This window comes from Hylaeus anthracinus, unplaced genomic scaffold (assembly GCF_026225885.1).
Source record: "Hylaeus anthracinus isolate JK02 unplaced genomic scaffold, UHH_iyHylAnth1.0_haploid 5, whole genome shotgun sequence".
NCBI lineage: Eukaryota > Metazoa > Arthropoda > Insecta > Hymenoptera > Colletidae > Hylaeus > Hylaeus anthracinus.
Genome location: NW_026535322.1, coordinates 11,496,227 through 11,510,208, shown reverse-complemented (window position 1 = coordinate 11,510,208; position 13,982 = coordinate 11,496,227). Strand labels below are relative to the sequence as shown.

At 39.5% G+C, this 13,982-nt stretch overlaps 1 protein-coding gene across 1 annotated transcript; it reads right to left on the bottom strand.

The window, feature by feature from the left end:
- Positions 1-8,625: 8,625 nt before the first annotated feature.
- Positions 8,626-13,150, bottom strand: LOC128895338 (40S ribosomal protein S12, mitochondrial). Its single transcript, XM_054157850.1, has 5 exons — positions 12,998-13,150; positions 12,665-12,712; positions 12,525-12,572; positions 9,651-9,872; positions 8,626-8,834 (listed from the first exon to the last, which is right to left on the bottom strand). Exons 1-5 carry the CDS (start codon positions 13,059-13,061, stop codon positions 8,701-8,703), a joined length of 516 nt encoding a protein of 171 aa, XP_054013825.1. The 5' UTR covers positions 13,062-13,150; the 3' UTR covers positions 8,626-8,700.
- Positions 13,151-13,982: the final 832 nt, after the last annotated feature.

The window sequence follows — 13,982 nt, the reverse complement described above, 5'->3', positions numbered from 1 at the left end:
ATGCGGAGTCTCTAATACGAGAGAATGACCCACTAAAGAGAGAATTTTTTGTTTCCAAGTAAGCGTTTCACTGATGAGACCCAGTGGTCGTATTGCTAAACAAACAATCAGCCGTCGGTGTTTGGAGAAGTCGAAATTACGTCCTGATTTATAGTCCTAAGACCTAGAATTAAGGTAGTCGTGAACTTGCCGTCATACCTGTCACCGGCAGCTCGGTTTCGCCAAAAGGAGAATCGATTGCCGCAGCTTCTCGACCCCCCCTGACAATCGTATCCCGTTAAATTAATCCATCCGACGTGGCTCGGGATTTTCAGAAAATCCAGTTACCGGCTGGCACACTAAATCCTTTCGGTTCCTCCTTTAAAATCGGCACAACGCAAGAACGGGCAGTGTTTCGGTTTTGGCAAACGGTCGACGAGTCTTCGTCGCTCGGTAGCCGGTATCCGCGACGCGGGGCGTCCTTTCGTGCAATCGTTAACCGTCCGAGCAGGAGTACGTCGGGGACGGCTGCATAACCCTTTCGCCAGGACCTTTCCTTCGACTATTTTCTGTAGCGTTTCGCCAAGGCCCCATTGTTTCTGGCCCGTGCCACATGATTTACGATCGCCGCCAATAGGCTGTACGGGGAATCGCGGAATTTGCGTAAAGTGCTCATAAATTAACCGGCGAAAGCGTTGCGGCCTGGTACGATTTGCGAAATCTTTGAATGTTCGTCAGCCCGGGCGACAAGGAGAGCCCTCGGACGAGCTCTCACCTCGAGGCTCGTTCTCTAAGAGAACTTCTCTTTCGTGGATCCTTCGTCAGTCCTCGCTCATTAGGGATGGACGACATATGGCCATTTTCTGTGGCGACGGAAGATGGGCTTGTTTTCTCTGGGCTTTGCTGACTAATGGTTCACTTTCGATTACCGCGTATGCGTGTTCTTGGGCTAATCGTTAGTTGGACGAAGTAGAATGTAGCTAGATCAGGGTTCTTCGAGCTGGAGGTCCGCGGGACCCTAACTGAGGATCTGTAAGATGTTGAAGAACATATTAAAAGGGTACTGCATCAGTACTAAAAGGAGTTTCAGAAATTTTCAGAAATTCTTTATGAAGACACGGAATTGTTTTCAAACTTTCATTATGTTTTATCGAATCCATAAACATAGGTGCGTTAATTGTTGTGTAAGATTAGAAAGAATGAACGAAAATTTAATCATTTTGACTTTAGGTATACGTAACATAATACTTTGTACACTTCATCGTTGTTTGGACGAAGTAGAATGTGCTAGGTCAGGGTTCCTCGAGCTGGAAGTCTGCAGACTCCTGAGGCTAAGAGTAGGTGAGGATTTTTGAGATGTTGGAGAACATACTAGAGGGGCACAACACTGTATTGGTATTGAAAGAAGGTATTTTTAAATATTCTTTACGAAGAACATACTAGAGGGGCATACCGCTGGATTTGCACTGAAAGAAGATGTTTTTAAATATTCTTTACGACGAGGTATGACGAATTGTTTTCAAACTTTCATTATGTTTCATTGGATTCATAAACATAGGTACGATAATTGTTCTGTAACATTCTGTAACAGAAAGAATGAATAAAAATGAAATAATTTTCTCTGAACTTCACATATACATACATTTTCCAAAACATTCTCCAATATGAAACCCTAATTTTCAGTTGTATACATCACACAAGTACTATTTACTAGCTTACTATAAAATTGTTATGTAATTATTACGAGATACGATGAAAACAATTTTCTGTTTTGGTGATTGAGTGGATGCATTCGAGCACTAAACAAAGGTGTTTTCAGAAAGCTGGCAGTCAGGTTGAGCATTATTTTTTTTGTCTCAATGTCGAATCACACGTAACAAAGTTTCAAAACGATTCATCATACAGTTTCACTATAACCAATTTCTAAACATTTCGTTTCAGGACTGTTACACCGTCGCGCCCTTCCGAAGCATTTCTCACCCCTTCCTATCATGGAATTCAAGAAAACACGAGTGTGAGAAAAACGTAGGAGAATCGACAAACGACGACGGGAAGACTGAAAGTACAGTTGTCCTCGATAGCTGGAGACGTCTCATTATGTCTTCGTCCCAAGATCACGCCAAATTTAGTCTTTCGCTTCGGGCCCCGTTAAAACGTGTCGCCCATAGAAAAGCACCCCGGCGCTCGATTCACCGAGCCGCCTCCTATTCCGTGTATACAAATTTTTGCTCTTTTGGCCACATAACCCACATTTCTATGGTGCAGGGACGACCGCAACCCGTTATTTGCGATTTTTCCCGTGGCCAACGACAGATGAATGCCTCCTCGCATTTGCATCTGCTCCCGGGGCCTCACAGAACGACGCACAAACCATGTAACGGTACAGCGATGCAAACTCTTTCGCTGGTGATTTGCCGTGGAAACGTCTCAATTCACGCATCGCTGAAATCGTTTAAATTGCCCCGTTGCGAGCAATCTGTTTCTCTGTAAAAATCTATGGAGCTAGCTAAAGATATTTTTGTACCATTTTACTTCGTCGTGCGTCTATTTAAAATACTCTGATACAGGAGAAAATCTACGAGGATGCTATCAATAGAAGCATGATATTATAATAATTAGATTGCGGATCTTTATGGAAAATAAAATCTTTGCAAACGTACCTACTCAAATTCAACCTGAATGGAATTGTAGTTTGCTCTGCAAATATTATGATATACACTTTACTTTCAATATTTTTTTATATTACTGCACATTTCGATGTTTCTTGCACATTCAAGTTCCCCGTAAATGCATCAAAATCCGCTAGTATTAAATCGTCTAGTATTAATAATATTTGTAGGAGGCTGAATAATGTTTTGTCCTTAAGATGTATTTTAGTCTCCAGGTATTATTTTGTTTTGTTTTTTATTAACCCATGAGGAATTTTTGTTGAAATATGGTGTTACACGCATATTTGTTTATATTTAAGAATATACTTTTAGAAAATGCCCTAGATAATTGATTCTTTGAAAGTTCTAGACTAGAATACCGTTTAGAGTGGTATAATGTTGAAGTTTAGAATGTCCTCGGTGCTTTCTATTGTTTCGGGGGAATTGCAGGATTTCTCAAAATTCTTGGCCCACGTGCGTCCAGATTGTGTCTTTCCTGACGCTCGAGGGCCCGATGACGCAATCGTGAAATTTTGTCGGTAATAGTTTAGCCGAATTGTTTGCACGCAACAGTAGATAACGCAAATGACTGATAGAAAGTGTCCGATAATGGATCGTAGCATAGTTTTACATTAAATCGCCGCAAGTTATTCAGAGATCTCTCGGTGCACGTAACCAGCTTGATAACGTTCCGTGGAATTGGGCAATGTTTTGTGTTCAGAGTTTGTTGAACAGTGTCGACTCCAGTGGGATCTAGATCTTCTTCAGAGAAGAGCTGACTCTGATCCTCCATCGTTAAATAATCTCAATCTTGAGACCCATTTGAATATACCAGTTCTATTTTACCAACGAGTTCTTCATTATATTCTTTATGACACGTAAATTTTAAAAGTAATAGCAAAAATAGCTTTAAAAATTTATATTTGCCTCGTGAAAGGATTCACAAATACTCACTCAAAACATTACCTCTATACGTTTTATAATTGTCAATAAAAAAGATAGGAAAATACCACATGGTTAAGCAAAAGATTTGCCCCCAAAAAAGATGTAATCCTTTAAATAAAAAAAAAAAAAATTGTAATTGCTAATGGAAACCTCGATAATGTGGAGACAGGGGCGATCGTATTGTGCGAATGGACATTGTGTGGCAGTCTTTGAAAGGGAACGGTTTCTTATACAGCAAAGAATACCGTCCGTGTAACGGTGGCAGGTAAAAGTTATAGTTTCCCGATTACATGCAATAAAACTCCTCGCAAATCCGTCCGAACCGTTCGTTAATAGTGACAATCGTCTCGAGTGCTCGCCCTCCCCCTGGTGCAAACACAACGTCGAACAAAGTCTGGACAGTATACTTCCTGCAAACTAATTACGAGTTCTATGGCACCCTGCTCCAATAAACCGGACGAAACTCTTTCAAACCGACGTTACGAATCCAAAGACAAACCGACGTTGCGTCGAATTTTGACCCAATTGAAAACGCAACTCGCGAAAGATAATACCTGCGCTATAAAACGAAATTTAAGCAGGCACAATTTAAGCAGGCATGACCAAACAAACGCGCCCAAGGGGAACGTTGCACGAGTTCTATTACAGAATACAATTTACACCCCTTTAAGGGGGTACAAGGGTGCGGAAATTGATGTTGTGGTTTCATTTTTCGAAAGGCGATCATTTCAAGAATGTCGTGTAAAATGTTTAGGGATGATTTTCCGGAAGTGTCAAAGTTGAAGTTTATATTTCGGAAGATTCTTGATATTTTCATTTGAAATGTATACTGTGGTCGTAATGTTGTTAAGTAGGGTGGAAGAGGACCAAACCATTCGAGGTTGTACAGTGTATACAAGCTGCAGTTAATATGTTATGTGCCACATAACTGGACCATTGAATCTTTAAAACACCATTGGGTGAACTTGGAAATTAAACATCTAGATTTTAAGATTATAGAGCAATTGATGGTTAGTCACAACGCTTGAAACGTTATGCAAAATTAAAAAAAAAAAAATACGTAATAGCAAGAGAGTCAGATTTTTTTTATTTATATTCAATTGAGCATACTGTCGAACTGAGTAACTATGTTAACAACATTATCGGACCAGTTTTAGTATCTTTATAAAGAATGTCTGCCGTTACAATGCTCTGTTCCTAGATTGCTAACCAATATGCTACCACAAAAAGATCGTTTTCAACTCTTATATACATTTTCTGTACAAATTTTTGATACTTCAAAGGTTATTTATCTACTCTTTTAATTTCGAAGAAGAAGTCCCAGACGGGAGGTCCCTGGGAGCCACAACTCGTCTCTCGACAGACGTCAACCCTTTTAATACAATTCGACACCGAGGCTGTCCAGAACGTTTTCAACAAAAAAAAGATAGTGAAGACATAATGGCTGGAGACACATTAAGAACGAGGCGAACGTCGACCAGGGCAATTACTTTTCGATTCATCTTGCCTCTCGGACCACCGACCAAGTTTTGCCAACAGACTTTCGAGATTTGCTTATTTCCGGTCCGAGCGCACGCCTTCTTTTCCCGCGCATAACCCCTTTCTCTCGCGTTTTCGTTCACTGAGTCGCTTGGACACGCCCTTGGGTCAAACCTCGTGAACGTATTTCATTTCTTGGCCGAGTGATCTCTTTTCAGTGACCACCGTGGGGCGAACACCTTCCCATATAAACAACTTATCGATACGTCTTATTTGCGACAATGATTTGGACCCTACGCGAAGCCTGAGAAAAGTACTTTGTTGGGTGGAGTTTTCTTTGTGGCGAACCGAGTATCTGTATGTTAATAAATTGTGGACATAGAGAATGAAGTTTGGAGAAATATTGACATAGAATTTGAATAACTGTATTCCCTTCTGTCTAGAGAAGCTTATTTTTAGCTACACTTAGCCCTGATATTATTATTCAACTCTGTTGTAATTATTTCAGAAAGTACGTAGAAAGTTAAAGTAGAAATTGAAATTTATGAAAAATACTTGTAGCATTTTAAACACAATTAATTGCATCAAAGCAATTTAGATGAGTCTGGATACGGTCAGTCCTATAAATATCCTCACCATCTGTGTCTACTGAAGAAGTTTGTCTAAATTAAATAATAGTTTCGATATTACCAAATGAATCTTTCATTATAAATACGTATATGAATAAGCTGTATGTATATGTATATGTGTATACTTATATATACATCAACATATTTATACAAACATACAGTTGGGTACATCAAACCTACCATTTAATTTAAACAAATTTCTTCAATAGTAATAGAGGGTACGAATATTTATGTCACTGACTTATTGCTGGGAATGTCTACGTATTTATGATAAATGAAAATATGAGAATACGAGGACATAAATGAATGCAGAATATAATAATTACAGTGCGGATCTTTATGCATTTATAGGAAATTTGAATGTGCAAGAAACTACAAAATGCAAACAATATGCAAAAATATAAAAAAGATCGAAAGTAAAGTTCATGTTATAATATTTACAGAATAAAATAAATTCCTATTTAGATTCAATTTTTGTAGGCACGTTCACGAAGATTTTATTTTGCAAAAAAATCCGCAGTCTAATAATAATATACATGTTACACTGTTCAGAAGGTAAGACATGAGTTTTGTACCCGAACCCGTAAAAATATTATTATATTGAATGTCGACCTGCATCAAACCATAGCAACTGCGCTACAAGCTCTAGTTCTACAGTAGTACAGTTCTACATCGTAACGACGTAGAATCAAAGGTGTAAGCAGGGCTCGCGTAAAAACCCACCGATCGCAAGATACCAACGAGACCTGGTAAGCCGAAACTAGAAAAGCCGTTGTGTCGAGAGCAGCAAACCGCGGACAAAACTTTGCGGAGTAGATCGCTCGGTGTCCGATTACTAAGCTGCACGGTAAAGAGTTGAGAATCTCGACAGAGCCCCAAAAGCGTTTACACGCCATTTGTTTGAGCGTCCTTCGAGAGGAGTGATGCGGTCGCTGGAAGATTTTTGCATTATGCGCCCTCCTGTCCTGGCTTTGTCGTCCTCAAACTACATTTCCACGTTATTCTCTTTCGAGGATTCTTTCTTTGGCGAAAGAAGCTGGAACAACCATCCCATAACATTTCTGAGAACGTCCGCACTGTGCTTTGAATTTGTTAATCCATTTAAATTCGCAAGCGAGGCTTGAACGTTGCCTCCAGTTCTACAGTAAAAAAAAAAAAAATTCACAAGGAAGCGTTAAACCTTTTTTTAATGTTCCAAAGCAGAAAATCCTCTAAATAGCATTGGGTGAATAGGAGCCTGCTCGTAATTACGCGGGGACCGAATATGCGTGTCGTGAACGAGACTCATTTATTAGAGCGAAATGCAATCGACAAAGAGACCGTGATTATTACGGAAAACCGTAATAAAGCAACCGGTTTCACCGACGAAACCATCGTGCCAGAGAACCACGTTATTAACTACACTGCGAAGGGGTCGTAAACGTTAAGGTTCCTCGTCAGCTCGAGTCAGGTACATGCTCGTCCCCCGTAACGCAGTAAAAATCGTTGAACTTTCTGGCAGTCTTTTTCCGTGCCACATCGTCGTCGAAAATACCGTCGTTGCTTTTTATTACGCGCGTCCTCCTCGGCCAGGGACTGTTTACAACGGGTGGAACCGGAGATGGGATCGGTTGGATTAAGGAAAACTCGATTATAGCGCAACGGATTAACTTCGCCTGACTTTCAAAACGGTTTAAATTAGTTAACGACCATTTTTGACCGGTGCGCGAAAAATCCATTTTTACCCTCTTCGCCTCCTTGTATACGGATTACACCGATCCCATCTGATGTTTTTTTCGCGCTTCTTTTACGACGGACGGTCCTTGTGTTTCCTGCTTTTTTCGAGGTTTCGAAGTGGTGCCATTTAACCTTCTATTTGGGCAATCGCCGGGAAGCGAAACGCGCAACGGGAAAACTTAATAAACATAGAATCTGTCCTGCTCAAGCCTTTCGATAACAATTGCCGCGAACGTCCCTTACAAGGGGTTGAACGTTCTCCAGCAGGTTCTCATTTCATTCGGTGCCCTTCAATGTCCTAGATTTCAAGGAAGAACATTGGATTTAGATAGTCCCACACCTCGGTAAGAATACATAATAAGTAGATTCTATTTATTACCATAGAAAAATAGTGTCTAAGAATACAAACCATATTACAGCGTCCAACCACTAATTAACGTCTCCTTTATAAACAATTGCTAATGGCAGCTTTCGAGAATGATTTGATTCGTAAAACCGATGAGGAAACCGATTTGGCATATTCATTCGTATATTATTTTTCATCCCTCAAATATCTGTGACTTAATCCCCTTGAACAAATTTAATTACTCGACCTAACATCTTGAAAATTGTGAAACGAGGAACGCCCAACTATGATCGAAATGGAAACGTTATGCGTTCCAGACAACCAGGTTGAGAGCCAGCCTTTTCAAAACATCGGGATGTTGGTCAGCATGTCATATGGTCAATAGCCAGTGGCCGCGTGGGTGGATACAGGGGTGCAGATGCTAGAAGGCCCGCGGCCAACCCTTCCGTAATAATGTCCAAAGAAGGGGGGCTGCGCCCAGTACCCTTTTCGCATTGTGACATCCCGATATACAAGAACACAATGCGCTCCGCGTCTCCTCGTCTACGGAGGACGATGCACGGTCCAGCTAACGGTAAACGCACGGTGGGGAACGACCGCCACCTCGTTCGAAATGTGTGTCAAAAGGCCACAATTTGTGGGCCGCTAGATCCGAGAAGCGTGACCACGCGGAATCCCTTCTCGTTCATCGATCGCGAAACATTGAATATCTACAATTAATATAACTGTCGAGCGTAGATTGTATAAATTAATAGGATGACAAATTTGTTTCAATCTCATCAAATTGTTATTTTAGAAATAACACGTTAGATATCCGGGACTTTTCCGCAGTTCTCCGTGGCTAATAACTAGTCTTCCGGGTGTAATAGCGAAATAAACTGGATGGTGTTTCAATAGTATTTACTCTAGCTTTACAAACATAGCATTACAATATTTTCAATGCTGATAAACTATGGGATCAATCGGTTCTTTTCAACGGGTGTGGTAAATCGTATTTCCCACGAACGCATCTGATCTTGACACCAGGGGTGTCTTTCACCCTCCCCGGTTTGCATAGCACCACGTTGTGTTCTTGGAGATTGTGGCCGATCCCTGTAATATAAAAGGACGTAACGATGTGCATCAAATGATAAAAGAGACTTAACCCCGTAACATTTACTGTTATCGACAATTAGACTGCGGAAGTTTATGCACGATAAATATGTAACATGCATATGCAAAATATGCACGAAAAATATGCAAAATATGCACGACAAAATTTGAATAAAATATAGTATAATAAGTAACATATTAGTATGTTACAGAATATTCGATATGTACACATATACAAAATACTTTCCACAATTATTCTGGTATATTATAATTCGCGTGACAATAAATTACGAGCATTTTTTCCAAATTTAATGGTGTTAATTGGTGGCGTTTGTCTGTCAAAATTAATTTATACGCGGAGAACAATCGCTCTATGTCACACGAAGTAATCGGTGCGTATTTAAATTTAGACCAACATTGTTCCGGCACACTGATTGGTCCTTGAACGCCCTCGTTATTTAAAATATTAGAAAGTTTTCGATACTGTAGAAAATCCTACATTCTTTTCTAAACTTCAATTATGATACGAAAGATTGGTGATAGACGAAACTAATTTGTGAAGATAGATATTTCACATAAGCAGGATAAGTAACATATGCAATATATTATTGCATATGTTTTCAAACATAAATATGCAAAATATGCAAAATAAAAAATGTATTTTTATAGTACTCTAATTTCAAAACAAATTTCTGTCTAGGTTCCATTCTTTTAACTATTTCTTATAAAAATATGCATTTGCATAAACTTCCGCAATCTATTGATAATAATATGCTTGTATTACACAGTCGGTACTTCTACTTCTGGTATACCTACCGGGTACGTAGGCGGTCATTTCCCTGCCGGTCGAGAGTCGCACGACAACGCATTTTCGATTCGCGGAATTCGGTTTCTTTGGTTTTTTAATAACCGTTCTGAGAACCACGCCTTTCGCGAATGGCTTTCCGTCCAGTGGGTTCTTGTTTCTCCTCTTCTTGTAAGTTTTCCCTCTCCTGTGCATTTGCCATAACGATGACCCTAGTCTTATCTGTTCGAAACCTAGAAAAAAGAAAGACCTCGGATGAGATGCAATTTTTATCAGCCGAAGATTGCGACAAAGAGACTCGAAACTCGTAGAAGAGCGTCGATAGGGAAGTAGAAGAGTCCCCAGGGATCAACGTGTCCCAGTCAAGGCTATTGTGAACGAGGTCCCGAAAAATGGAGACCCACGGCGCGGTAACGGTACTGGGAAACTGAAAACTCTTTCGCAAATAATCTTACGAGCCTAAGAAAAGAGGGTCTCCGACGGAATATCAAATATGACGGACGCCTGACATCTGCAAGCCGCTCGACGAAAGCAGTCCTTTCCCGCTCGAGCGTGCATAAGCTTATTAAGCAACATTGTTGCGAGACTTGGTCCACCCACCTTTGCACGGAACGTCCAAGATCCGTGAGATCGTTTGGATTCGAAGTGAACAGCGACAGAGGAACAATTGATTACAATTTACCCTTACCGTTGGCATTGATGTTTCGATTATTGAACATGTCGATCCGTGATGTTGATCTACTTTTATCAAATAAAATAAGATAGCCTTCGCTATCTCCTTGATACTTACAAACAGTAAAATAATACCTCAGAGTATAGAAACTCTGAAGAAGTATAAGGTTGACTCGACAGCTCTCGCGTTTCTTCTTTTACTATATTAATGATGTATCATTACCAAAGCGTTGTGCAATTTGTCATGGAAAAGCGAGAACAATGGAATCGCTAACCACACGCTTAGATGACACCAATGCATCAAACGTCAAAGGTAATTACCACAGAAGAGAGCAAACCAAGTTCCACGTAATTTTAAACATTCCTGCACAAGTCCTTGCAAATATCAATAACGAAACGTATTAGATCCTTCATCATTTTTTAATAGAAACTACATGTAGCCTAAAGATTCCAAAATCATCGTGCAGAATCGATCACGCCACGGTGCTGAGGGAACTTAGGAAGACGAACGTGTCCCCTTTGGATCTTAAGTGAAACGTCGAGGATGACATGACAATTTCGCGATATTCTCCTGGGTTACAGCGGTTCACCGATTTTCCGAGGTTTGTTGGATGAGACTGTACCATTGTTGTTCATTTCGAGATCTGGCTGACCACCGTCCGTCAATACGACAGATGTCCAAAGCCTGCCACCGCTAATCCGACCTAACTCGGACTTAACTAAGGCAAGAGACCAGCAGAACCTATTATGCACGGAAGGCAACCCCTTTTCCAGAAGATCAATGCGCAAGATTACATTGCGAAAATTTTCGACGTCGCGGTTACGCCTTTGTCGCGTTCACGCAGCCAAGATCCGACGCAGGTAAAACCTGTGGCTCGTCTTAGGATTGCGATCCTCCTGCACTTTGGAAATACTGTACGTTTTGCGTAATTAGAAACTGGTTAGAAGCGCCAGGCCAAGAAGAAGGAAACACGATCACAGAGACAGGTCAAAAGAGTTAGTACGGGCTCACTGAAAGCAGAATAATAGAGAAATTAAAAAGAAACATCTACAGATGGTCATGTTTAGTTGTAATTGTCAACAATGGTTTGAATTTAAGTAACAAATGTCGCGTTAGGCCCCTTTAATATAATTTTTGTTCGTGAATAGAAAATACGAAGTATTGATAACTATGATAATTCATAAATACATTAGATGTACCGATGAAAATAGGGAGAAATGGACGATCGCGCTAGTTCAACGAGTTTCCTTTTGTACAAGAAATGGGGAAAATAGAAATAACAGTCCGTCGTAGCCTGTACCCATCAGCGATCGCTTCTGACAACTGGTCAACCGCAAATGGACACGTCACCCCCTTCGATTCCCACCGATTTTCGCTATTGGCCATGGAGGAATCCCCCTTTTCACCCCATTCGTGTCCTTTCTTGCGGAGTAGCCGGATCCCTTTTTGCATTTCGAGATCTCCTTTCCCGGGGATCAAAGAGGTAGAGACTGCGTGCGCTTTTGCGAGCCACGCGCATTTTCGCGAAGAAGAATGCCCGAAAGCCGCGGTCCCCTTTTCTAGGTCGACCACCCTTTTGCCGCATTTCTACGGACAGAGATACGGATCTATCCAAAAGGCTTACGGAAACTCGAGATGTCACTCGAAATTCCCGTGCCATTGTCCCGCCTTGTTACACTTATGGGAAACGCAAACAAGGCCGATGAAGTTTCGCACGATTTCATGCAAATGGGTCAACCTTAGAGGTCGAGTGCCTTTTTCCCTTCAATTTTAGGATACCTCTTCTATATATTAGGTTGTCCCGAAAGTTTCTTTCGCGAGTTGCATTCAATTATTTTATGTGGTCGTGTTTATATAAATAGACAATCTAATTTTATAGATATTCATGTTGTAACAAAAATGTAGTAATGGAGCAAAATGAATCGTGCACAATTCAGTAATGTAACATAAAACATAAACTATTGTGCATGTATTACTTATTAATAAAGCGAAAGAAACTTTTGGGATAACCTAATACTAATTCTATAATCAATAGAAGTACATTTTCTTCATTTTATGACATGCTATACATAACCCCTTGCTTCCCCGAGATGAACGCAGCACAAGTACTTTTTGTTTTTGCGAAATAATTTGTTCAAAATTCCTTTCATACAGCAGAAGCTGTTTGTAGGCTTGGAATACTATGAAACTCTATTGCGCTGTTGCATATTACCTTGCATTATGTTTCCAAGACAAGACCTTGCAGCATTCAATAGGCTTCCTGTTGATAAAAATAAAAATTCTTACATTTCAAGGAAATTACTCCATTTGGTATACGGATGTAAGATGTTATATTCCGCAAGTAATAAATACCTTGAATGCCAGGGTTCAAGTATAACTGCGTTAAATGTGGCCTGCTGCCTGCAACAAACGTGTTGTTTATTACTAGTATGTACACATAACTACAGTAAATAGTGGCAATTTAATTAATGCTATGAACAAACTTCGTAAAGGTAAACTGAGGTGTTAATGGTATTCAAATATTAACATAACAAAGTAATATAATTTTTAATGACATCTGAAACTATAGAAATATAGGAAATCGTCGAATATTATTTATAAAAGGGAAAACGTGGGTATTTCATCTACCAAGAGGTTAGTTTAAAGGTTAGGTAATGATGTATACAAACAATGTGATAATTGTACCTTCGATGGAATTTCCTAGGCAAGACCTAGCTATACTCGTTATACTTCTAGCCAAAATGTTCATGATTGACAACGATTAAATTACTTTTTTAAAAACTGACATCAACTAGAAAATATGATCCGACATTACCAATATTTTTTCTACTGGTGGCACTAGTGGCAAAACGCTGAACCTTGTCGTAGTAAGCAAGATACATTCCTACATTATCAGTACTCTTAGGATTCAACTATCCATTATTTATTTAAGAAGAAGAGAGAATCAATTATAACTTAACTTTATCATATAACTTGTTCTTTTCTCGAAATCGTGAACTGCTAGAATATATAATTATATCTTTCTAAATAATTGTCGATGATTTACCTACGCATAAGTAGATGGTGCTATTAAAATTTAATAGTACATTCAAGAATTCTCCACTAGAGGGATCAGTTTCTCACACCTGTTAGTACGCACATGAGTTCCATATAATATAGAATCTATTACACTGTTTCAAGTTTCAACCAGTTTTAACCCTTTATCGTGGGTGTTCGGTGGATGTTGTTGCATCACAGAAAACAATATTTTATACTTTAAGAAATTAGCTGGAGCTAAGAGTGTAGAATCATCATCATTTTAAATAAATCAACCAGTGCTGATATAATTATTTTATTGCAATGTTCCTAAAATATACAACTTCGAGAAAGCCTCAGAGAAGCACGCTCTCTACAGACTGTGTGAAACATTCAACCGAAAAGAAATTCAAGAATCTCGTCCATTGCTGTTGGACAATTAACAAAAGTAAATACATTTAATATTATTACGAACATAGGATGTTTATCGAATTACTCGTGGCTCTAACGATGGATCACGGTATAATCCTTTAAATGTAAGAAAATACGCTATTACTATTTCAGTTAATTCTATACTGTTAGTACTAGTTCTATATTCACGATATAGAATATGCTATAACAGTTTAAAGATGTAATAAATCATTTGCAATTTCTA

Coding starts and splice junctions, on each gene's coding strand:
- LOC128895338 (XM_054157850.1), bottom strand. CDS start 13,061: ATGAACATTTTGGCTAGAAGTATAACGAGTATAGCTAGGTCTTGCCTA. Junction 12,713..12,997: donor CCTAGGAAATTCCATCGAAG/GTACAATTATCA, acceptor CGTTTGTTGCAG/GCAGCAGGCCACATTTAACG. Junction 12,573..12,664: donor CTTGAACCCTGGCATTCAAG/GTATTTATTACT, acceptor TTTTATCAACAG/GAAGCCTATTGAATGCTGCA.